This window comes from Gopherus evgoodei, chromosome 10 (assembly GCF_007399415.2).
Source record: "Gopherus evgoodei ecotype Sinaloan lineage chromosome 10, rGopEvg1_v1.p, whole genome shotgun sequence".
In the NCBI taxonomy this organism is placed as follows: domain Eukaryota; kingdom Metazoa; phylum Chordata; order Testudines; family Testudinidae; genus Gopherus; species Gopherus evgoodei.
Window position 1 is genome coordinate 54,976,204 of NC_044331.1, and position 25,527 is coordinate 55,001,730.

Below are 25,527 nucleotides of genomic sequence, written 5' to 3' on the forward strand. Positions count from 1 at the left end.
CCCCTGTGGCAGAGCTCCAATCTTGTCTCCATGGGTCCCATGCTCCAAGCAGTTTATGCTAGCCTCAGAGGCTCACTGCGACCCTCCACGTTGCCTTTCTGTAGGGGCAGGGTTACAGTCCTCTGAGCCCATTTCATCATAAGCCAGCAAGGAGATTGGTGAGAGAACTGCCACAGTCTCTGTTGTCCCTATGGGCTTATTCAAGAACAGTTTAGCCTCCTGTCCTGACAGGGGCCTGTCTTCCCCTCCCAGAAGGGTGTTTCTGTAGTGGCGGGTTGGGGGGAACCCGAGCCCACCCTCTACTCCGGGTTCCGACCCAGGGACCCTAGTGGCAGTAGCTGTTGGCAGCTGACCTTTCACCGCCAGAGCTGCTACACTTCCCTGGGCCGCCTCCCCACAGCTCCCCCACTTCTTTCTCTCAACACCTTCTTCACCTTTACCTTAGGGCTCCCTTTCTAGTGGCTTAGAGTATCTTCATTACCCAGACCATCAGCCATACTCCCTTTCCTCTGGCTCCCTTTTCCTTCCCCTGGCCTGACCAGAGGGAGCTCTTTTACAGTATCAGAGGGGCCTTAATTAGAGTCAGGTGTTCACATTAGCCTAACGGCCTCACCTGACTCTTTGCAGGCTAATTGGAGTCATGCGTCCACCCTAGCCTGGAGCAGCCCCCACTCTGGTCAGTCAGGGAACAGAAAACTGCCTATCCAGCGGCGAGAATATCTGCCTTTTACTACTCTGCTGTACCCAACTGGCCTGGGTCTATCACACCCCATATATGTTCTGCCCCATATATAGTTGCAGGTACTATATTTAAGTCAAGGCAGCCCCCTAGCGGGGCACTTCAGATGCCTCAACATCTACTGCCTAGCCTCCCGCTTCTTATAGTGGCCCTGGATGTGGGTTGAAATTCAGGCTCATATTGACTCATGTAACTTATGCACTTGCACCAAGGTGCTGCACACCAAACCTCTTGGCACCCTCATGCCTCTGGAGACTCTGCTCCAGCCATGGACAGCCAGTGCCATGATTCCATCATAGAACTCCCCAACAATTGGCCACACAGTAGTACTAACAGTTGTAGATCAGTTGACCAAGATGGCACACTTCCTCTCCTGTGCCCACATACCATCAGCTCAGATGACGGCTCAGCTCTTAGTAACAAATATCCTCTGCCTCCCTGGGCTCTCCTGGCTGTGTTGCGAAACCCTCAGGCTACTAAACATCCATGCTTATGCCTCCTCAGCATACCACCTGCAGACGGATGGCTGGATGGAGAGGATGAATTAAGTACTTGCACAATATTTACCTTTCTTTCTTAATTACAGCCAAGATGCCCTCTTACTGTATGCTGAATTTGCATACAACACCAACCATGCCTCCATAGGGAAAAGCTCTTCTTTTTTTTGTGCTAACTATGGATTCACCCATTTCCTCCCGCACCACCAATAGCCTCTCTGAACTCACCGCCTACTAACTTGGTTCAATGAATCCACCACATAAAAGAAAAACTAAGGGGACACTTTGAGGACGCTAAGAAGGACTACACAGGGTACACAGACAGTCAGAGACAGGAGGGGCCAGTCTTTTCAGTACACAAGAAGGTCTGCTTATCTGTTAAGAATCTCACCATGAACAGGTCATCTCGCAAGCTAGACCACCGGTTCCTTGGAAACTACCAGTTTTGTCAGAAAATCAGCTCTGTCACTTTCAAACTCCACTTACCTAGTACCTTAAATTGCACCTGATCTTCCTTGTTTCCTCTCTTGAAACCATACACTGAAAGCCTGTTCCCTGACCGAACGCAACCACTGCCCTCACTAGTTTATTTACAAGGCACCTTTGACTGCCTCACCTCCACTCTGCCCATTAATATCATACTGGACTCTGGACTGAAGTGGAATCAGTTGTGATACCTGATAGGCTAGGAAGGTTGTGGTCCCAGAGAGTGCTCCTAGGAGCCTGCCAGTAATGTTCACACCCCTAGACTTGTACAAGAGTTTCACAAATATCACTTTGACAATCTGGTCTTACAGTATCCCAGGGGCACCCCTGAAGGAGTTGGGGCATGATATGAAGGTTCATGGGAGGTTACCCCAGCACTTCCATGTTGCCACGGCAGAGCCATCATAAATGCACCATACATTCTGGGAGACCAGCCACTGCTGGAAGTGCTGACCATAGTAGAGATGACTGGTATCCCCTACCATGACCTCTGATTGACCCAGACATACTATTTAAGCTGGAGGGAGTATCAGGAAGTTGTCTGTGGAACAAGGCAGATCCCTGACTTGCTGTTGAAACAGATCCAGCATTATTCTTATCTCCTTGCTCTGCCCCCTGTTTTCTGGCTATTGACTCCAGCTTGATCCTTGGCCGTGGTTCTTGGCTACTGACCCTGGCTCAACCCTAGGCTCCAGTCCCTTGGTGTGACCCTAGCTCTGGACTCCGGCTACTGACTCAGGCCCAACCACTTACAGCTTCAACCATTGAACCTGACCTCCCACACCCTGATTCCTGACTCTGAGGAGTCCACGTTTCTCATATTGCCCACAACTCAGACCCTAAGAGAGAGAAATTTTGCCTCAACCACATCTACAATATAGATCATCATCCAATTTTGCCTCAACCACATCTACAATATAGATCATCATCCAATTGATTGCATGATATGGACATTTCATGCAATCAATTGGATTCAGAGCTAGTTTTCCAGCACCTGCACTCAATCCTTTTCCCATTGTTTCCTCTGTTATGTGTTACCTAAATCCTGTGTTGACCTGCAAGATCAGTGCTGAAGCAGAAGGTATCCAGGTGCCCTGTACAGAACAGTTACACTTTGACTTCTTGTCGCATCTCTTGTGCCAGCACTGGATGGTCGTGATAGCACCCTGTGTCTGGGTCAGAGATGGTCTAGATCTCATTCTTCTCTATCAACTTCCAAACTAAGGAGTGAGGATCACCTGCTGCTGCTTCTGAGCTGCTCCCATGCAGGACTTGCCTTTAGATAGCTGGGTAGACTGCTGTCCATCCTTAGCCTCTTCTCATTCAGGTCATCCCCTACTTTGCAAAGATGAAATGTATATTGCTAGCACTGAGATTGAATGATGCTCTTCTTCCTTACCATATTGCCATGTTCTTCCACTTTCCTTTCTCTTCTTCCACATCCATCCCATTTATCGTGTCATCCTGCCACGTCTCCCATAGAGGGTGCATCCCTGTGTGACCTGTCTGATTCAGCTATAACTCACAGCAGATTTTGCTTCTGTCTGAACCTCCCAACTATCTCCTCCAGAAAATAAATTTGTACATGTGCATATGTAGCTCTTCTAGCTTTCATTCAGAAATAGAATGCTATACAACTTCCACGTCAGATCGTTCTGGTTCAGTCAGGAGCCATGCTAGATTCTAGCTTATTTTTCTTTTAGAGATGTCCTCCTCTTTCACTGTGGAAAAGGTTTCATAGATTCATAAGAACATAAGAACGGCCATACCGGGTCAGACCAAAGGTCCAGCTAGCCCAGTATCTGTCTACCGACAGTGGCCAATGCCAGGTGCCCCAGAGGGAGTGAACCTAACAGGCAACGATCAAGTGATCTCTCTCCTGCCATCCATCTCCATCCTCTGACGAACAGAGGCTAGGTACAACGTTCTTTACCCATCCTGGCTAGTAGCCATTTATGGATTTCACCACCATGAATTTATCCACTTCTCTTTTAAGCACTGTTATAGTTCTAGCCTTCACAACCTCCTCAGGTAAGGAGTTCCACAAAGTGACTGTGTGCTGCGTGAAGAAGAACTTCCTTTTATTTGTTTTAAACCTGCTGCCTATTAATTTCATTTGGTGACCCCTAGTTCTTGTATTATGGGAATAAGTAAATAACTTTTCTTTATCCACTTTCTCAACATCACTCATGATTTTATATAGCTCTATCATATCCTCCCTTAGTCTCCTCTTTTCCAAGCTGAAGAGACCTAGCCTCTTTAATCTTTCCTCATATGAGACCCTGTCCAAACCCCTAATCATTTTAGTTGCCCTTTTCTAGTGCTAGAATATCTTTTTCAAGGTGAGGAGACCACATCTGTACACAGTATTCAAGATGTGGGCATACCATGGATTTATATAAGGGCAATAATATACTCTCAGTCTTATCCTCTATCCCCTTTTTAATGATTCCTAACATCCTGTTTGCTTTTTTGACCGCCTCTGCACACTGCGTGGACATCTTCAGAGAACATCCACAATGACACCAAGATCTTTTTCCTGACTCGTTGTAGCTAAATTAGCCCCCATCATATTGTATGTATAGTTGGGGTTATTTTTTCCAATGTGCATTACTTTACATTTATCCACATTAAATTTAATTTGCCATTTTGTTGCCCAATCACTTAGTTTTGTGAGATCTTTTTGAAGTTCTTCACAATCTGCTTTGGTCTTAACTATCTTGAGTAGTTTAGTATCATCTGCAAACTTTGCCACCTCACTGTTTACCCCTTTCTCCAGATCATTTATGAATAAACTGAATAGGATTGGTCCTAGGACTGACCCTTGGGGAACACCACTAGTTACCTCTCTCCATTCTGAAAATTTACCATTAATTCCTACCCTTTGTTCCCTGTCTTTTAACCAGTTCTCAGTCCATGAAAGGACCTTCCCTTTTATCCCATGACAGCTTAATTTACATAAGAGCCTTTGGTGAGGGACCTTGTCAAAGGCTTTCTGGAAATCTAAGTACACTATGTCCACTGGATCCCCCTTGTCCACATGTTTGTTGACCCCTTCAAAGAACTCTAATAGATTAGTAAGACACGATTTCCCTTTACAGAAACCATGTTGACTGTTGCTCAACAGTTTGTTTTTCTATGTGTCTGACAATTTTGTTCTTAACTATTGTTTCGACTAATTTGCCCGGTACCGACATTAGACTTACCGGTCTGTAATTGCCGGGATCACCTCTAGAGCCCTTTTTAAATATTGGTGTTACATTAGCTAACTTCCAGTCATTGCGTACTGAAGCCGATTTAAAAGACAGGTTACAAACCTTAGTTAATAGTTCCGCAGCTTCACATTTGAGTTCTTTCAGAACTCTTGAGTGCGTGCCATCGGGTCCTGGTAACTTGTTAATGTTGAGTGTATCAATTAATTCCAAAACCTCTTCTAGTGACACTTCAATCTGTGACAGTTCCTCAGATTTTTCACTTACAAAAGCCAGCTCAGGTTTGGAAATCTCCCTAACATCCTCAGCCGTGAAGACTGAAGCAAAGAATCCATTTAGTTTCTCTGCAATGACTTTATCATCTTCAAGCGCTCCTTTTGTATTTCGATCATCAAGGGGGCCCCACTGGTTGTTTAGCAGGCTTCCTGCTTCTGATGTACTTAAAAAACATTTTGTTATTACCTTTGAAGTTTTTGGCTAGCCGTTCTTCAAACTCCTCTTTGGCTTTTCTTATTACACTCTTGCACTTAATGTTTATGCTCCTTTCTATTTGCCTCACTAGGATTTGACTTCCACTTTTTAAAGGAAGTCTTTTTATGTCTCACTGCTTCTTTTACATGGTTGTTAAGCCACAGTGTTTAATACCAGAAGGGATCATGAGATCATCTAGTCTGACCTCTTCGTATGTTACAGGCCATTAAATTTTACTGTTACCCCTGTAGGAACCCAGTAACTTGTGTTTGGCTAAAGCATGTCTTCCAGAAAGGCATCCAGTCTGGATCTGAAGATCTCAAGGGATGGAGAATCCACCCATTCCCTTAGGGGTTTGATCCAATTGTTAATCTGTCCTCACTCTTATAGTGGAGAGGGTTCTCTTTCTTTGGGGCTCAGTACTGGGGAGGAAAGGTATAGCTTTCTGTCTGGGGTGGAAAATGGAATTGATTCTTGTCTCCTGGTTTAACTTGCGACTTCACTGTTAATATGTGTTATTGGTCTTAAAACAACACACTTTTCTGTCCCAACAGTTTTACGTCCAAAAACCTGCATACGTGATAAAGGAATGCTGAGGAGGAAAAGACACTGAGAGGTTATGAAGTGGATATCCTGAGGGCACCAGCTGAGATGCCTACCATCTGGCACTTCTGAATGCAAATCAACCATGTGGCAGATGTTTGCCACTTGACACTCCTGAACCACCACCGAAAGGCCTGAAATCTTTACTGTCTAATGATGGGAAGTTTCGTTTGATGGGGGAAGCTCTTTAGAAATGAAATTTTAAGTATACACTGATAGTGTTTTTTATTATGTCAGCACCTATACTATCCACATTTTCATTCTCTGTTAACTGGCAAACCAGTAAACAATGTAAGTAAAGTCACTGTTAACTTCTACCTATCTCTACCTAAGTGGACCTGCTTTTGAGTAAGAACCTTAATGCTAACTGAAGTCCATTCTCAATGTGTACACATAGCTTTGGGGAAGCAGTATTGTAGAACTGAGAAAAGACCTTCAGAGTTGTAGTTCAGTCCTAAACTCTCAAGTTTTAAACTGCTGGTCAGCCACAAAGCCTTTGAGCCCCTAAATTATTTCTATTCCGGTTCAAGCAATTTGTATATAGTCCACTGGAAAATGTACATATTAAGAAAAACTGTACTTCAGGAGAAAAGCCCCTCCACCAGCTCACTATGGAGTAGTGCTGTTAGAGGCAGGAAGTAACATTGACAGAGGTATCAATGGTAGCATGGGAATTACCTTTTAAAAATTCAGGTCAGGAAGTAGGGTTTCCATGAGTTCATGATCAGTAAAGTTTTAGCAAATTGCTCAATTCTCATTTTTGCAATGAAAGGATTTGAAATAATGATAAATTTGCATCAATTTCACTATTGTGAAAATAGCAAAAAAATGTGTAGCTGGACCTTTACCTCCTTATACATACTTCATAACCCTGCAGCCAGAACACTCCTCTCCTCTTCTCTTTTACAAACACATGGTTACATACTGGATTGTGTACAAAGACACTGTAGCAATGCATGCCGTATAGTGCACAAAACAGATCTATTGTCATCAACATACCACACCTATCCTGGCAAACTAAGTGCTTTGTAACTTGTGTTCCATATATAAATGGATTATATTTCTGGATCTAAACCTGAAGAGTCCAGATATATTATACTACAAGTGTGGTGTTATACAACTAAAAATGTGACGAAAAAAATGACTGTGTTTCAGGATGCAGTTATGTAAGTGTCATTTTCACTTAAAACTTGTAGCTGATTATAACCTATAAATCTCTTTTCCATAAAAAAGATTCTTCCTTTTCCCAGATAGAGAGTTCCCAGTGTTCATCGTAGAGGTGAGACACTGAAATACCATAAGACACATTTCTTTTAGCCAGATGCTATTTTAAACATAAAGCAGAGACTTACCACTGCAATTCCTGATACAGCAACCAAATTCATTGCTGCCAATTCCAGGCTACATCAGGATTATCTGAGAACCTGATAGCTTGTATATTTGCTTATGAAAATATATTTTATTCTTTCTCCTGGTCAATGTTGTTTGCTGAGTTGTAAAGCACAAATGAACTGTGCTCCCCCCAATTTCTGTGTATTGATATTGCAGCTATATGTAACATTTTGTATTTTAGACAAAAATAACTTTTTACTTCCTCTAAATATAAAATAGATTTATATCTCTATTTCAATATCATTAAAATGCTATTATATGGAAATATTAATGTGCTACCTATTACCATGAAAAAGTCTTATTCCAACAGCCAGGAGATAAATGGTAAAGTCACTTCAACAGAGCAGGGTTAAGATCCTGATTAGGAATACTGTAAATGGAAGTCTCCTCTTAGTTCCTAGAAGGCATTTGTCCACATCATAAAGCAGCTGTAAAATTTTCGTTTCTTGGCCCTTTCTGCTCAAGGGAGTGCTGGCAGTCAGGACTGGATTAGATTTGGGATATTGTGGGTCCAGGTGAGGACTGTTACAGTAGTGAAGGGCTAATGTTTTGGGTTCCAGGTCTGCACCATTGTCAGTAAAGCCTAGTCTACACTACAAAAAATTAGTAGCCACAATTCATGACTATAACAGCTCACTATGGTAGCAGTGGTGGAAGCTGTAGTGTAGATGGGACTTAGACATGGTTGTACAAATGCCTGAGTCCTAAGCACAGTTGAGATTCTGCCTTAGCTACCCAGTAGAGCTGCACCGATTGTGAATTATGATGACAAAGTTTGCTAGTATAGATGCAACCCAAAAGAAACCATATAGAATAATGTTAGGAAAGTGAGTAATCCAAGAACTGTTGGACTGTGCACTGGTTCAGCTCTACTGGTGGTAAAAATGGTGAGAATGAGTGTGTACAGTGCAGCCACTGGCATTTTGAGCACTGTTGTCTTCATAGGCTCAAAGCATGTCTCTGTGGCCAGTGGCCACATCTTGTCTACACTATGGCTTCCACTGCTGCTATCGTCAGTGGAGCTGAAATTTTAGCAAAATGTGATAGCTTGTATCCATGGTGATTTAGTGTGTGACAAACTAGGGAATGAATCTACAGTCCACTAGCATGCTGCAGGCTAACTGGTCATGTGAACCTTGCCACTTCACACTAAACATTCTGTCTTTTAGTGTGCAATGGCAGAGACCACATGAGCAGTGAGTGCATAGCATGCTAGTGCACTGTAGAGTCACTTGCTGGCTTGTCGTGCATTAAATCACCGTGCAGACAAGCCCTCTGAAGGTCTTGGAGAACTGGAGTTTAAAGAATGACAATTATTGGTAAGGCTCTTGTTAAAAAGCTTCCCAAACTTATACCACTTATTTATGTCAAGTCGCACTACGCCTTCATTGGTGAACTGAAGATAATATTTCCCTCCTCACAGGGGTGTTGAAGATATTGTCATTAATGTTTGTGAGGTGCTCAGATACTACAGACATAGGTAGATAGAGTTGAATGTTGTATTTTGCAAGACTAGGTAACTGGAGTGTAGCTGTTGAGTAACATGACAGTGAACAGTACTGAGATACGTCTGTTAAAACTGCTTTCAAAATAGGCCTGGAGTAATGGATACTAGCATCCAAATAAGCTCCTCATTTCTGAATGATCAGCCATAGAAATGCTGCCCATTCTCCTCTGAGCCAGCCGGGCACCATTAAAAATGATACATTAATTTCTTATTAACAGTCTAAGTTGCAAAATGTCCCAATGTCAGGCAAGAAAAGGTATTAAACTCTTGAAGCTGGGCCCTCCTGGAGTTTGCGGTGGATCCACTGTGTGCTTCACAGTGGGGGAAGCAAGTTTCCACATTCCCTCCCCAAGGCCACGTGATTTTGGAAAACATTGCCAAGGAAACCTCCCAGAACCCTTCTCAGAACCTTCACCCATGGGCGTTTCCACAGTAATGAGTGACTGGGCCCTCTGCAAGATATGTGTTCCCCTTCTGCACAGGGAGCCAACAAAATAAAGGTTTTAAAATAGACGGGGTACAACCATCACTATGTTATACCTGGTGCAAAGTTCCTCAGCTCCTCTGGCCACTGTCATAACCTTGGATTGTCTCCACCATAGCCACAGCCAGAGGGAACTTTTGGGAGCCTAAGCACCAGCATGTCTTTACAGAGGGGGCTCCATGGGAGGGACTGGAGCAGGGGTCTGGCTGCGCTCCATGACACCACACACTGCTCAGGCAGGAATTATGCCAGCAGCATTAACTGCAGCATTCCCTCCACAGCTGCAACCGAGCAAGTGCCTGGGGCCTTAGCCAACACAGGAGTTGGGGAGGCCTCACTAGAGCTGCTTCTAAACATTTTTTTGATGAACAGTGCTGGTTTTCGTCTAAGTTAAAAGAGTTTGAAAAAGTCTCTATTGCAACAAAAAATTCCCAGGAAAATCATTATTTTGAAACAACCATTTTAAACAGTATCAGAGGAATAGCCATGTTAGTCTGGATCTGCAAAAGCAGCAAAGAGTCCTGTGGCACCTTATAGACTAACAGACATTTTGGAGCATGAAAACTCCATGAAAGCTCATGCTCCAAAACATCTGTTAGTCTATAAGGTGCCACAGGACTCTTTGCTGCATTTTAAAACATTTTCCTTTTGCAAGTTTTCAGAATTTTTGTTTAGCTTTCAACAAAAATTGAATTTCAAAATTTCATTTAGAATTTATTTTGGCCTTTTTATAAGTTTTACATTATTTCATGATATGTCAGTGGTAGTATCATGCTATTTTGCCTTTAAATCTCTCTTTGAAATCTACCTCTGCCATGATGCTTAAAGGTCCCTCCCATCAGGTACTGGGTAGGTCAGGGACCAGCTGGACCTTGGGTTCTCTGTTACACGTTGTTTACACTATTGTTATCTTGTCTCCTCCACCCACCCTAACTCTGACCTAGAATGTGAACAACGTGTTGTGGTGACTGTTGCATTAATTTAGATGGCATTCATGGATTCCAAGGCCAGAAGGGACCATTGTGATCATCTAGTCTGACCTGCTGTATAACAGGCCAGAGAACTGTCCCACAATAATTCCTAGAGCAGGCCTTTTAGAAAAACATCCAGTCGTGAGTTAAAAATTGTCAGTGAAGGAGAATCCATCACGACCTTGGCAGATTGTTCTATATATGGGCCCAAAGGTGTTAACAAGACCCTGTTGCTGTCCAACATTAAACAGTATTAAACAAGATTCAGTATACAGATACCTCCACCTGCCTAATGTCATGACAAACACATCATTAAATATTCCTTTAGCCTTTTAGTAAACATGCAGTTCAAGCATTTGAAATGTAAAGTATTAAGGCTTTCATTGTAACCTTATGCCAGGTTCCCTTTTCCTTTAGCTGGCGAGTCGTTAGAAGGAAACAAAACCTTGTTTGGCAGTCTTCAATCATTGCCCTCTTGTGGGAAACAGAGAAGGAGTTATTTGAGATGGGCTGGAGCTGTTGTCGCTGGTCCAGTCCCATCGCCCGGAAGACAAAACAAGACAACCACACACAAGAGGGGAGAGAAAAGAACAGCAAAGAAAGAAAATGCAACTTCTGTCCCTGGTGTTGACTCTCACTTGCAATCTCATTGCTGGAGAAACACAGACAACATGCGTGGTCTGATCAGGCACTCAGACCTGGCAAGCTTGTACCAATGTCAAGCAGTGTAGGGCATTACTTTTAGTTGCCTCTTTGGCCACAGGCTTCAGCCATGTTGCAAAATATTGTCTTGGCCAGCTAAGCCAGATTGTTACCAACAAAAGGCTTAAGAAGAGGGATAGGAAAGAGAAGAAAATAACGTGGGGAGGAAAAATAAATTGGGGAGACGGGGGTTGTTGGCATGACAAAATCTCACATCCCAAGTGGGGTTTGGAATTTAGTCAGAGCTGGCGGATGTGGTGATGTAACGTGGGGTCCTCTCTTTAGCCTGGTCTGATCTCAGGATTAGGATGATGAAGGTCCAGCAATGTCACGGTAGAGGCCAAGATCCCAGGAGATGGTGGGATTGGTGGCTATGATGGGCAAAGCTCACTCCAGCAGTTGTTTGCAGACAGCTTCTTCTCCTCCCCCACCAAATCTTTTCTTTTAAGGACCCCCCAAAGGATAGATATGGGTGAAATAGCCCATCCCCTCATTATTTTTGTCACCAATTTGACCTAATTTCTGACACACTAATTTTGGTCCATTGATTTCCAGTCCCACACTTCTCTTGTTTACCAGGCGTGATCTTATTTGAGTTATATCAGGATGTGTTTTTGTTTCTACTAATTCAGCCTTCCTGCCTCCCTTTTGCACCTTATCCCATCAACATGTATTGTTATATGTTATTGTGACAGTTCACAAATTTCACTTATTTTTGATAGTTGCACTTACTATGAGGGAAAATTTGTTGGCCCCCTTATTACAATATAATCCCTCTCTTTCATGAACCAATTCCATCCAGGATTGGCCACTCGTTCATGAAATTACTGTTACAAAAACAGAAACCTTGCTTATTTTAAGCATAGAAAAATGGAAAAGGTATTTGGCTATATTTTTAGGTTTGCAAATTTCTTATTCCAAAATGGGGATTTATAGATTTTATTTGATTAGATGTTACAAAAACTACAATTAAACCTTAGAGATGTTATCAAAGTACAGAACAACTTACTTCACTTGTAGCTAAAACAAACCCCAAACTGCTGCTGTTATATGTATATAAGACGTTTAAAAACAAACCCTCTCTTATTGCTTCTTTAGCTGTGTGCCTAGAGTGGGTAAAGATGCCAAAAATGTCTCCCTTCTTTTTGCCATTTACACAGTTAAAGCTGTACAGTTATACACACCGTGAAAATTTTATGCACTTAGTGCTTGGAGAACAAGGGCATTTTCACCCAAGTATGTTGCCTCCTTTAAAAAGAAGCAACAAAATGATGTTCATTGGAACCATTTTTGCATTCAAGAGCCATTTGCAAAACCCAAAGGCTGTGAAAATTTGTAGGCATTTTTAGTCTACGCCATATCCTGCCCACCTGTTTCACCACCAACATTTGTGAGGACAACGTGGCCATTGTGGGCTTGTGCCAATTTAGCTCGTTATGGGGATCATTAGCACCATGCTGTCTCTCATGTACAGAACAACAAATATCATTTACATCAAAAACAAAACCACCCCACATTGCAACAACAACACAACAAGGAAGAAATTGCAAATCAAACAATCACAAAAAGGTTTAGTGTTGCAACAGTCCTCAGTTCAGGTGATTTGAAATTTAATTTACAGTCAATTAATTAGAAGCCCTCAATTAAGAACATAAGAATGTCCATACTAGGTCAGACCAAAGGTCCATCTAGCCCAGAATCCTGTCTTCTGACACTGGCCAATGCCAGGTGACCCAGAGGGAAAGAACAGAACAGGTAATCATCAAGTGATCCATTCTCTGTCGCCCATTCCAAGCTTCTGGCAAACAGAGGCTAGGGACACCATCCCTGCCCATCCTGGCTAATAGCCATTGATGGACCTATCCTCTCTGAACTTATCTAGTTCTTTTTTGAACCCTGTTATAGTCTTGGCCTTCACAACATCCTCTGGCAAAGAGTTTCACAGACTGACTGTGCGTTGTATGAAGAAATACTTCCTTTTGTTTGTTTTAAAACTGCTACCTATTAATTTCATTTGTTGACCCCTAGTTCTTGTGTTATGAGAAGGGGTAAATAACACTTCCTTATCTTCTTTCTCCACACCAGTCATGATTTTATAGACCTCTATTATATCCCTCCTTATTTGTCTCCAAGCTGAAAAGACAGTTTATTAATCTCTCCGTATATGGCAGCCATTCCATACCCCTAATCATTTTTGTTGCCCTTCTCTGAATCTTTTCCAATCCCAATATATCTTTTAGGAGATGGGGCAACCACATCTGCATGCAGTATTCAAAATGTGGGTGTACCATGGATTTATATAGAGGCAATATGGTATTTTCTGTCTTATTATCTATTCCTTTCTTAATGATTCCCAACACTCTGTTCACTTTTTTGACTCAAGGGTCAGCACCACCTGGGCTTGTGCCTGCAGTAACTTATATACAGAGAAATGTAATATTTCGTTAATCTCTGTGGGATGGGAGCAGACGTGAGTTTCTGCATCCCTAATCCGAGGGATTTGCCTGGATGCAATGACCTTATTATAAACCGTTGCTAGCAAAGGACCTTTTTTATCCCTATACTCATATACTATCTGCTGCAGATACCAGTCCAGTCATTAGAAGAGCAAAATCTGAGCTGTTATTTTAATTTCATTTTTTCAGTAATAATTATTTGCAAAAACATTTATCTCACCCCAGGGCTCACAGCAGGCAGAGAGGAGAAACAAACTTGTCATCAAGAAAGTTTCCTGTAGTCAATGTCAGGTCCAATTTCAGCAGGAGTAATTCATTCCCATGCAGCAGCTGCATATCATTCAACATTGCCAAAAGTGTGATGCAAAAAGAAGAATTAATGTGACTTCTTGTCTCGCCGTTAAATGTAAAAGATTAAACTTCAGGCTTATCCACCAATTCAATTTCCAGGCCATTAAGCAAACCATCACAACGGGATTGTTCACCTTTACCTATAGCCTGCTTACTCAGAATGAACTGAATCTGGATTGTAAATATTGGTTTGTTTATCACAGCATGACATTGGCAAGGGCAAAGAATAAAGAAAAAAACAAATCTGTAATGGACCATATCTCAGGCCAAGTCAGATCTACAACTGCCTTTTCATTTTTGAAAATCTAGCTAGCCGGTTATCATCACACTGATATCTGATCACCCCGTATGTCCAAGGATGGCTTACTAGCTTACATTTTCAATTTCTTTCTTAAACAAAGCCAAATTCACCAATCAGCAGTATTTCAAATGCTAGTTCCTGGTAAGGGGCACTGGGTAGTGGGCAGGGGAGCACTGGTGGCATTTTAGCAGCCTTGGAACTTCTGAAAGGTGCAGGGCAGCTGGAAAATTGCTGAAATGAGTCAGGTGATGATCGCAGTGGTGATGTCAAGTCAGCATAGCAGGCTCTGGGCCAGCTGTTCCTGCTCCCACCCCTGATCCCCTCAGTTATAGGGTATGTGTCAAGCCCAGGTCAGGAACAGCCTGACCTAGTGGTCAGAGCTGGAGTCCACAGTCAGGCATCAAGAGTCAGGACACGAGGAGATCAGAAACAGGAGACAAACTGGAGATCAGAACCACAAGTCGGCAACCAAAGTCAGGCCAGGTCAGGATACCCAGGGGTCAGAGGCAGGAGCCAAGCCAGGTCAGGATGCCAGGAAGTCAAGTAGGAGCAGGGTGGATCCCAGTTGTTCAAAAAGCTTCTGGTTCCTGTTGCTGGCTTACGTAGGGCTAGGATTGCCAACTTTCTAACGGCACACCCTAGCCCTGCTCCTGCCCCAAGGCTCTGCCCCTGCCCCACCCCTTCTCCAAGGCCCCGCCTCCACTCACTACATTCCACCTCCCTTGGTGGCTCACTCTCCCCCACTGTTACTCACTTTCACTGGAATGGGGCAGGGGCTTGGGGTGTGGGAGGGGGTGAGGGCTCCAGCTGGGGGTGTGGGCTCTGGGGTGGAGCCAGGGGTGTGGGCTTTGGAGTGCAGGAGGGGGCTCCAGGCTCGAGGGTGGGGCTGAGGAATTCAGAGTGTGGGAGAGGGCTGTGGGTTGAGGCAGGGGATTGAGGTGCAGGAGGAGGCACCCAGTCCCTTTTTGACTGGGTCTTCTGGTAGAAAACTAGACATCTGGTCACCCGAAGTAGGACCAGCAGGCCAATCTGTTGCTCTAGGACTCCGCTAATTTGAAGTCAGGGACAGAGCCTCAAATTGGGCTGGACTTCATGGGTCTTGGGTCAGCAGTTTTCAGTAGGCTGCCAAGTGGAGAGTTGAAGCATGGCTGCTTTTGTGGCCCCGGGTTTGAGGCCTGTGGATCATGCTATCGTGTGTCAGGGAAGGCCCTGGAGCAGGAGAATGTGGCTGGAGTGCATTGCCGTCTGATAATGGGGACCATTACTGCTGGGGTAACAGAGCATCTCTTCTACAGCGTAAGTTACACTGGGGCCTGAATCAGCAGCTGAAAGGTGGTGTGGAACCTTTCCCAATCTCCCCCGGAGGCGGGGGTGCAGGTGTCTTGGTGTCTGCATGAAGCTGAGCTGGTAAGATTTTTAAACAAAGCTTTCAGAGCTTTCTGTGCGTTGTCCACAGGCCTGCAGTAAAGACTTGTACAGTACAATGTCGTTTCCATTCAGGTAGGTGTCAGCGACAGAATCAAGCAGGGAAGAGCTGCAGCAGGCCCACCAATACAAACTGGTGAGCAGGAAGCTAAAAGATCAGATAAATTCACCATCTGAGTCACAGGCCAGACAGTATGTTGCTTGTTGCCTTTTGGAACACCTGGGAAAGTTGGACGTGTATTTCACTGCCACTGCTGCTCTATAGGGGATAACAATGTGTGGGGCCCACTTCTATTGTGCTGGGCCCTGAGGTCCCCTAGGAGCTCACTGCCCAACCTGGGTCCAGAAGGGGCTGGTTTGTCAAGTTTGGTTAATGGAGGAGTTAAAGCCTGTTTTCGCCTCTCCTCCAAGTCCTGATTCTCTCTCTGGAGATAGAGAGACTGGTTGGAGAGAGAAACTGGGCTTAGTGCCGCTGAGGTATTTCTGTTGCCTGCCCGGGGGATGGGTCATGCCCACACGGAGGACACATCATTACACTCTGCAGAAGCTTTTGACGTGAATGAAGTGGATTTGCCAGGAGAGACGCCTTGAACTCCACCAGCCCCAAGTCACAGACTCTCCTCTCCCTCAGAACTAGATGGGACTTTGCGGGGATGGAGGGAAGCTCTGCTGCATTAACCCAGCACTGCAGGCTTCACTGCTCTTGGGTTTAAAACCCCTGAGGCCACAGCATCCCTCCCCTTCTGTCTCTGCTTAGCCAGCAAAGACCAGCTGGTTCAGAAATACCTGAACAAAGCAACATCCCAGGCCCGTTAATAAACCTAAAACCAACCCTCTTCCCTCCTCCCTGAGAACTGGAGTGCCTGGTATTAAATGAGGATATTGATATAATAGGCATCACAGAAACTTGGTGGAATGATTATAATCAGTGGGACATGATAATACCAGGGTACAAAATATATAGGAGTGACAGAGTAGGTCGCGCTGGTGGGGGAGTGACACTATAAGTGAAAGAAAGCATAATGTCAGATAGAGTGAAAATTTTAAATGATTCAAACTGTACCATAGAATCTCTATGGACAAACTTCCATGCTTGAGTAATGGGTATAGCAGTAGGAATATACTACTGACCATCTGATGGTGATGGTTGTAAACTTTGCTGGAGCCCTAGGCCTAACTGACAGCGTGAAGCAGAGTAGGCTTGGCCATGGCAGAATAGTAACCCACTAGCTGTCAGCTAACCAGGTAAGCACATTCCTGACTAGAGAGGATGGTACAAAAGCACACACATCACTTTAGTAATTACATAAACGTATTCCTAAGAGCTGGTACAGGAACACACTGATCCCTCATAAAGCTAAGGGGAAGTTGTGAAGTCCAAAATTAGAATTAGATGATGGAGGAGAGGTCCGTCGTTGGCTATTAGGCAAGGTGGTCAGGGATGCAACCCCATGCTCTGGGTGTCCCTAAGCCTCTCTGCCAGAAGCTGGGACTGGACAACGGGATGGATCACTCAATAATTGTCCTGTTCTGTTCATTGCCTCTGAAGTATCTGGCAGTGGCTGCTGTTGGAAGACAGGTTTTTCAAGTAGATGCATATTCTGAGGTTTGTGCACTCTCTGGAGCCAGAGAACTTTGCTGAGAAGTACCCTTAGGGGTGGCATGTATGCCCTGTGGCCCCTCTCCATATAAGGAGACCCCTCAGTTCCTTCTTACTGACCAAGGCTAGAGTAGGGGCACAGTGTGGTCTTTTTCATCTTGCACGTTCAGTCTCAGTTTTGGAGAAAATGTTCTTGTATATTGTAGTTAGCAGTACCTTAGGTTAAGCTTAGTGTTAGTTTAGTCTTAGCTTAGTTGGCTGCTCTGTGTGATGCCCTCACCAGGATTCAAGCATTGCCTGTCATGTAGGGTCCCATCCCCAACAGTGATCCCCACGCGAGGTGCGTGTTGTGGTTCAGTGAAGGACACATTGAAGAGAATGTTGCTCCATCTGCAAGTCATTCACAAAGAGGAGTCGGGTGGAGAGATTTGTGGCTGAAGCAGCACATGTTGGAGCAGGCCATGAGGCTTCATTGGCACCAAGGCTCTCATCCTATTGGTACTCATCTTTGGATCCAGCCAGTGATGCCACTTTGCACTCAGGTTTGCCGTGTCCCCCAAGAGAAAGAGAGGTCATTTCCCCTCCTCTGGTATGGCAAGGAAGAGGTCTCATAAAATGAATTGGGCCCATTCCAGGGCTTGGAGAGATGCTTCCTCATCTTCTAAGAGGACTGGTGACCAGCACCGTTCTCCCTCCAACACACAAGATGGAGCAGGTCCGTCTCACCACTATCTGGTACTGCACTGGGAGCAGCGAGAGCCCACACCATTGACTCCAGTTCGGGCCATGGAGCATGCATTGAGTCCAGTACCGATGACATCCACACCGATGTCGACTGTCTCCATGCTGGTGGAGGTGGCATCAGACCTGCTTTGCTTCTCAGTCCCGGATTCTCCACTGGTTTGAGTTAGCTGGTGCCATGGCTTCTACCACCTTGTCCTCCGTTGTGCTCTTAGCAGCTTTTGGTCCCATCACAGAGCTACGGGGCTTGTTAGCACCCCAGCTCACACCGCCCAGGCCTCAGGCTGTGGAGCTGAGGCTGATGCTGGGCCCAGCACCACAGGCTCCATCAACATTGGTGCATCCTTTGGCAGCGTCGTTGTCTTGGCAGCAGATCTCTTCACTGAGCTCAGTACCACCCTTAGCCTCGGTACCAGCACCTCTCCTGGTACCGGGTAGGAGTGTGTCTCATTTGGTACTGCCAGTGCTGATTCCCACCCACTTCATTCTGCTTCAGCACTGATGTCACGCCCGCCCCCCCCCCCCATCTTGGGCTTCCAATAAGTCTGTTTGCTGCATTGGGGTTTGCTTCCCCATTGTTACCAGAGAACCTCAGGTTCCAGGTGAAGGTCGTCCTTTCCCTCCTGATCTGATAGGCACCAGAGATTGCCCTGGGATCACCATTGGCACCGAGATTGGCATCTGTCCCACAGTTGGACATGGGCTCTTGACCCGGTGCCTACTGGTCATCAATGCCTTATCTGTATGCCCAGTGGCCTCCTTGGAATCCTTAGGATGCTCCTCAGTCCCTGGCATCCCACTCCCCTTCTTCTCCAGAGGGAGATCACTGGTTCAAAGAGTGACTCCTGCTCCCAAACCATGTCAGCCACCAGCAACCGCTGAGCATATTCCCCCTGGACCTCCAGGATTCTTCCGGCTGGATACTGTGGTCAACAATACAACCCTTTGTTAGCACAGAAAACTGCCTCCTCATCCTCCCTGGATGACTCTATGGTGCTGGAATCTCCCTCTTCCTCTGTGCCTAAGAACTTTAAGGCCTATTAGGACCTCCTGAGGCATATGGTCGCTACCTTGGCTATCCAGATGGAATTTCTGCAGGAGAATATACCTAAGCTGCTGGATATTCTCCAATCACTAGCTCTGGGGAAAGTAGCCCTTCTGATAAATGAGGCTGTCTTGGAGCCTGAAAAAGCCCTCTGGAATATCCCATCTTCACTGCCCCTGACAGTGAAGTATTGGTAGAAGCCATACTTCATCTCTATGCAGGGTATGGAGGGTTTCTACTCTCAACCAGCCCCTAAATCCCTGGTGGGAACTGCAGCAAATAACAGGGCTTTGCAGGGGAGGCATAAGTTTATTCTAAGGACAAAGAGTCCAAGAGGATGGACTCAGCAGTGAGGAAGATTTATAGCTCCTCTTCCCTGTAAATGTGCATCGCAAGCCACCAGGTGTTGCTCTCTAAATACGACTTTTGATTGCTTTCAGCTTCCCAAGTGATCCAGATCTCTCCGTGTCAGGGACCTGTTGTTACTATTTGCCAGCCCATCACTCATGACTCTAGCACACTGGTGTGGCCAGGAAGGAGTCCAGGACTGCACTTTTCATCCTCAGAAGAACTATCACATTGTGGGGGGCAATCCAGATCAGTGATGGGCTGTGTCTTCCCTGCCCTGCCACCTTAGTGCCTCACAATACTTTGCTGTTGTAGCTTCCAACTTGGATCGCTCACAATCAGCCTGTCAGCATGCAGGTCACACCCTGAGTGTCTGTGTATAGTCACAGGCCTGATCCAGCCACTCTGACCCCAGCAGCCTGTCAGCAGCACACCAGCCACACTCTGACTTCCAGCAGCCTTGGTTACTACTTGCAGGGTGACCCCACCATGCTTCTAGTCCCCATTTCCCCCCCAAAAGCGTGTTCTGCACCAGCCAGCCCTCACCTGGACAGTCCAGATATTGGAGGTCTATTGCTCTGGTAAAGGGGTTACTGTACAACCATTTGCTACTTTAACCGGAGTTACCCAAACAGTTCATGCAACACTGGATTGGTTTTGTTTAAAGAATAAAACAAGCTCATTTAACTACAAAGAGAGATTTTAAGTGAGTGCAAGGCATTAAAGTCAGAACTGGTTACACGAGACATATAGATAAAATGCTTTCTAGCACCTAAATGTAACAAAGTAGACTTGGTTCAAGGTAAGATCCTCACTCCACATCCCCAGCACCACTGCTGACCAAATTCTCATTTCAGGATCTGCCTCCAAAGGGTGGTTGTCTTCTTCAGGGAACGAATGAGAGAGAGAGAAAAGTGCTGGGGTGTTTTTGCCCCTTGTTTTATGTTTGTCACCATTTGAAATGCTTTTTCTGAGGGTATCCCCTAGACCACAATTTGAGGACTTCAATAACTCAGACATAGGTTAGGGGTTTGTTATTGAAGTGGATGGGTGAGATTCTGTGGCCTGCATTGTGCAGGAGGTCAGACTAGACAATCATAATGGTCCCTTCTGACCTTAAAGTCTATGAGTCTATAAAGTGCCCTCCAGCTGTGAGGATGGAGACATGGGGTCTCCTGATGAAAGAGGCTCCATGGTGGTGTTACTAAAATGCAGCTCAGCCCATTCCTGCCCCCCTTGCTTGCCAAAGAATGGCCACCTGACACGTGATTGCTCATCAGCTTTCATAACACCTGGCTAAACGTGTCAGCTTGTCATTTGTCTTTAAGAAACCAGTTTACCCCCTCCCCAGACGTGTCTGGTAAATATGTTGAGTCATAATTTCAGCTCATGTTCATAATTCTACATATAATGTTGCTACACACATTGCACCATAATATTATTGATCAGTGAGTTATTAGTTTTCAAAGGATATCTCCCAAGGCACATTTTTACAAATCTTATTACAATAATAACATGTAGAGTGTGAATACAGAGGGGCATTCAGGCACAAGAACATTTAAAAAAAACATGAGATGTCATGTTCGTCCTAGCATTTACTGCAGAGAAATTTGGAAGGGAGGGGAGGGGAGGCAGGGTGACTGTGCAGTGAAAAACATGAACACATACAGAGAGGGCCATTTTTTTCTTGGCTTAACCCAATGTCCAGTTCTGCAGGTGAAGTCAGGCTCCTAGGTGTGTAGATGGTGGCTCTCAGGGGTGCATGGCCATAGTCTCTCGAGATTAATGGATGCCTACTACTAGATGGTGGCATGTGTCCCCACAACTAATGGTGGGCACAACAAGATAAAAAGTGTGACAAAATTAAAGGCCACTCTGGAAAGCCAGGGCTCTGCTGTATAATACAGAGAGGACAGGAACGGGGGGTGGGGGTGGGGGGAGGATGGTTCCAATTGGGATAACAGAAGTGCTTATGACTCTGCTGGGGTGTTGGGGCATAGGGATTCGGGGGGAAGGGGATTGGAGCTCTTGGCTCAGGGCCTCCACTGCCTGTTTCTGTGACTGTTTGTGCAGAGAAATGACTTACATCCCCCGCGAGACACAAACATCCCTTTATCACGCAGCTTGTGTCACCCTAATGCAATTCTGTCAGTTGAGGATAAAATGTGGACTCAAAAAGCAATTACCGAGTGAATCTCCCCAGCTGCTGGGAAGAGCTGAATAATGGGGACAGAGTGCCCATCCGGAATAATATTCTGTCTGACTGGCCACTAAATCTTTCTGGGAAGAGATCAGTTTCCCTCCCTTGTCTAATGGCCTCTGCTCCAGCCACCCAGCTCCATTCCAGGAAGAGCTGGACTGAAATGTATGCACAGCGCGAGACACTTGGAAGTTATGGCTTCTTCCCCGTTGTATTGGCCTGGAAGTTAATGGAAAAGGGAAAGCAAGGCTGCAGCTGCTTCTTCTCAAGGATCTAAACCTTCCCTTCCTCAGCACCTGGTCCAGACAGAACCCTGGGTGGTCCACATGATTCACAGCAGAGGAGCTGCCCCCAGGCTAGGCAATCAGCGTACACTCCCTTCCCCCTGAGCAGCACACTGTGGGCCATGGCGTTGGTACTAACTAGGAGAGAACAGCACCAGCTGATGAGCTGCTAGGAATATTTTTCAGCCTGCATGGGCTTCCCTTGGAGGTTTCCCATTCATATGATGATTCAGCCTAGCCCTGCTTAGCTTGCAAGGGCACAGTGTTATTGTCTGCAGAAAGTCTGCACCACCATATACTTGGCATGATCAAAATCAGCCACACTTACAAACTCCCAGTGTGTCAGCTGTTCGTTGCTCTTTGGGGCTCTGAGGATAGCTGGGCAAACACTCCCTTTGCCCTTAGACCTGAAGGAAAACATTTCCCTTGCAGGGCGGAGTGGCTGGCTGGGGAAGAGGCTTGGGAAGAACTGATTTAGTTACTCTTTGTTTCAACATTTGCTGTTTGTTTTAAGTGCTCTTACGCTCCAGGCATGTGAACAATTATCTCTTATATGAGCTGCCTGCAGGAAGTCCTCACTCCTTAGCACTCCGTGAAAGTACAAAATGAGAGCCTCTTGCATTGCCATTCATTAACCACCCTTATCCCTGCCTATGAACAGTGGGGGCAGGTCATCACTTAAAAACTGCACTGGTGCAACTGTGTTGCTGTAGCGCTTTTGTGAAGATGCTGCTAGGTTGGCAGAAGAGCTTCTCCCATCAGCGTAATTAATCCATCTCCGTGAAAGCCGGTAGCTATGTCAATGGGAGAAGCTAACATAGTGCTGTCTACACTGGGGGTTAGGCCAGCATAACTACGTCACTCAGGTGTGGGTTTTTCACACCCCAGAGCAACGTAGTTATACTGGTATAAGTTTGTAGCGTAGGACTGGCCTTAGAAAGCAGTGCACTTAAGACACCCAAAGACAACTAATACCCAGGACGGATGTGCTATTGAAAAGGCCAGAAGCTGGGCTGTCATTAAAACAGTGTGAGCGGTGGGAAGGGGAGGGTCCTACACAGGGACTATGCTGATTAAAACAGAAAACACCTGGAAAAGGGAGCTTTCAGCTGTTTTTTAAAGTGAGCAGGGCTGCATATGGGAGTGATGGTGAATTCAGTAGCAAAGAGTCTGCCTCCTGCTTAGCCAAGACACAAACCCCAAGAGCGGGGCTCAGAAAGAGCCCAGTCCCTCTCCAGTCAGGGTTTGAGAGCTCAGGGGCCAGTTTAAAGCCTGTTGACCATATTGTAGGCAGCTGGTGTGAGGGGATGCGAAGTGGAATTCTCTTATTGGTTAATCTGGATTTAGAGGTTCCAACCCACAGCTCACTCTGGGGGGTTTCAGGGAGCCCAGTGCATAACTGCTTTTTGTCCAATCCTCAGAGGTTAAGAAGAACAATTTTTCTCCCTCCTCCTTGTAACAACCTTTTATATATTTTAAAACTGTTATCATGTCCCTTCTCAGTCTTCTCTTTTCCAGACTAAACAAACCAATTTTTTTCAATCTTCTCTCATAGGTCATGTTTTCTAGATCTTTAATCATTTTTGTTGCTCTTCTTTGGACTTTTTCCAAATTTGTCCACATCTTTCCTGAAATGTGACACCCAGAACTGGACACAATACTCCACTTGAGGCCTAATCAGCCTGGAGTAGAGTGGAAGAATTACTTCTCATGTCTTGCTTACAATATTCCTGCTATACATCCCAAAATGATGTTCACTTTTTTTGCAACAGTGTTACACTGTTGACTCATATTTAACTTGTGGTCCACTATGACCCCCAGATCCCTTTCTTCAGTACTCCTTCCTAGGCAGTCATTTCCCATTTACTATGTGTGCAACTGATTGTTCCTTCCTAAGTGGAGTACTTTGCATTTGTCCTTATTGAATTTCATCCTATTTACTTCAGACCATTCCTCCAGTTTGTCCAGATCATTTTGAATTATAATCCTCTCTTCCAAAGCACTTTAAACCCCTGCCAGCTTGGTATCATCCGCAAACTTTATAAGTGTGCTCTCTATGCCATTATCTAAATCATTGATGAAGATATTGAACAGAACCGGATCTGGAACTGATCTCTGTGGGACCTCACTCGATATGCCCTTCCAGCATGACTGTGAACTATTGATAACTACTCTCTGGGAATGGTTCAATCAATTTGCAAACATAACTGGTAGTTATTCACCCACTTTATAGTAGCTCCAGCTTGGTTGCTTTTCCGTAGTTCGTTTATGAGAAGGTCATGCAAGACAGTACCAAAAGCTTTACTAAAGTCAAGCTGTACCATGTCTACCACTTCCCCATTATCTACAAGGCTTGTTACCCTGTCAAACAAAGCTATCAGGTTGGTTTGACACGATTTGTTTTTGACAAATCCATGCTAACTGTCATTTGTCACCTTATTATTGTCTTGATGTTTGCAAATTCATTGCTTAATTATTTGCTCCATTATCTTTCCGGATGCAGAAGTTAAGCTGACTGGTCTGTAATTCCCTCGGTTGTCCTTGTTTCCCTTTTTATAGAGGGGCATTATATATTTGTCCATTTTCAGTCTTCTGGAAACTCTCCCATCTTCAATGACTTCTCAAAGATCATTGCTAATGGCACAGATATCTCCTCAGTCAACTCCTTGAGTATTCTAGGATGCATTTCATCAGGCCCTGGTGCCTCAAAGACATCTAGTTTTTCCAAGTAATTTTTAACTTGTTCTTTCCCTATTTTAGTCTCTGATCCTACCTCATTTTCATTGGCATTCACTATGTTAGACGTCCAGTCACCACCAACCTTCTTGGTGAAAACTGAAACAAAAAAGTCATGAAGCACCTCTGCCATTTCCACATTTTCTGTTATTATTTCTGCCCACACCACCCCCATTATTAAGTAATGGGCCTACCCTGTCCTTGGTCTTCCTCTTGTTTCTATTGTATTTGTAGAATGTTTTTTTGTTACCCTTTATGTTTCTAGCTAGTTTGATCTCGTTTTGTGCCCTGGCCTTTCTAATCTTGTCTCTACATACTTGTGTTATTTGTTTATATTCATTCTTTGTAATTTGACCTAGTTTCCACTTTTTGTAGAATTCTTTTTTGATTTTTAGATCATTGAAGATCTCCTGGTTAAGCCAGGGTGGTCTCTTGCCATACTTCCTATCTTTCCTACCCAGTGGGATAGTTTGCTCTTGTGCCCTTAATAATGTCTCTCTGAAAAACTGGCAACTGTCTGCAGTTGTTTTCCCCCCTAGACTTACTTCCCATGGAATCTTACCTACCAACTCCCTGCATTTGGTAAAGTCTGCCATCTTGAAATCCATTGTCTTTATTTTGCTGTTCTCCCTCCTACCATTCCTTAGAATCATGAACTCTACCATTTCATGATCACTTTCATCCCAGATGCCTTCCACTTTCAAATTCTCAACCAGTTCCTCCCTATTTGTCAAAATCAAATCTAGAACAGCCTCTCCCCTAGTAGCTTTCTCCACCTTCTGAAATAAAAAATGTCTCCAATACATTCCAAGAGTTTGTTGGATAATCTGTGTCCTGCTGTGTTATTTTCCCAACAGATGTCTGAGTAGTTGAAGTCCCCAATCACCACCAAGTCCTGTGCTTTGGATGATTTTGTTAGTTCTGTAAAAAAAGCCTCATCCACCACTTCTTCCTGGTTAGGTGGTCTGTAGTAGAT

The 25,527-nt window shown here is 44.8% G+C and overlaps 1 protein-coding gene across 3 annotated transcripts in view; it reads left to right on the forward strand.

The window, feature by feature from the left end:
• The window catches only part of KIAA0556 (KIAA0556 ortholog), a 187,336-nt gene extending 177,391 nt beyond the window's left edge, over positions 1-9,945 (forward strand). For all 3 annotated transcript variants that reach the window (XM_030579222.1, XM_030579224.1, XM_030579223.1), the window contains one exon: positions 5,960-9,945. In XM_030579222.1, the coding sequence (XP_030435082.1) occupies positions 5,960-6,018 (59 nt within the window). In that variant the 3' untranslated portion in view covers positions 6,019-9,945. The remainder of the gene's footprint in view (positions 1-5,959) is intronic.
• Positions 9,946-25,527: the final 15,582 nt, after the last annotated feature.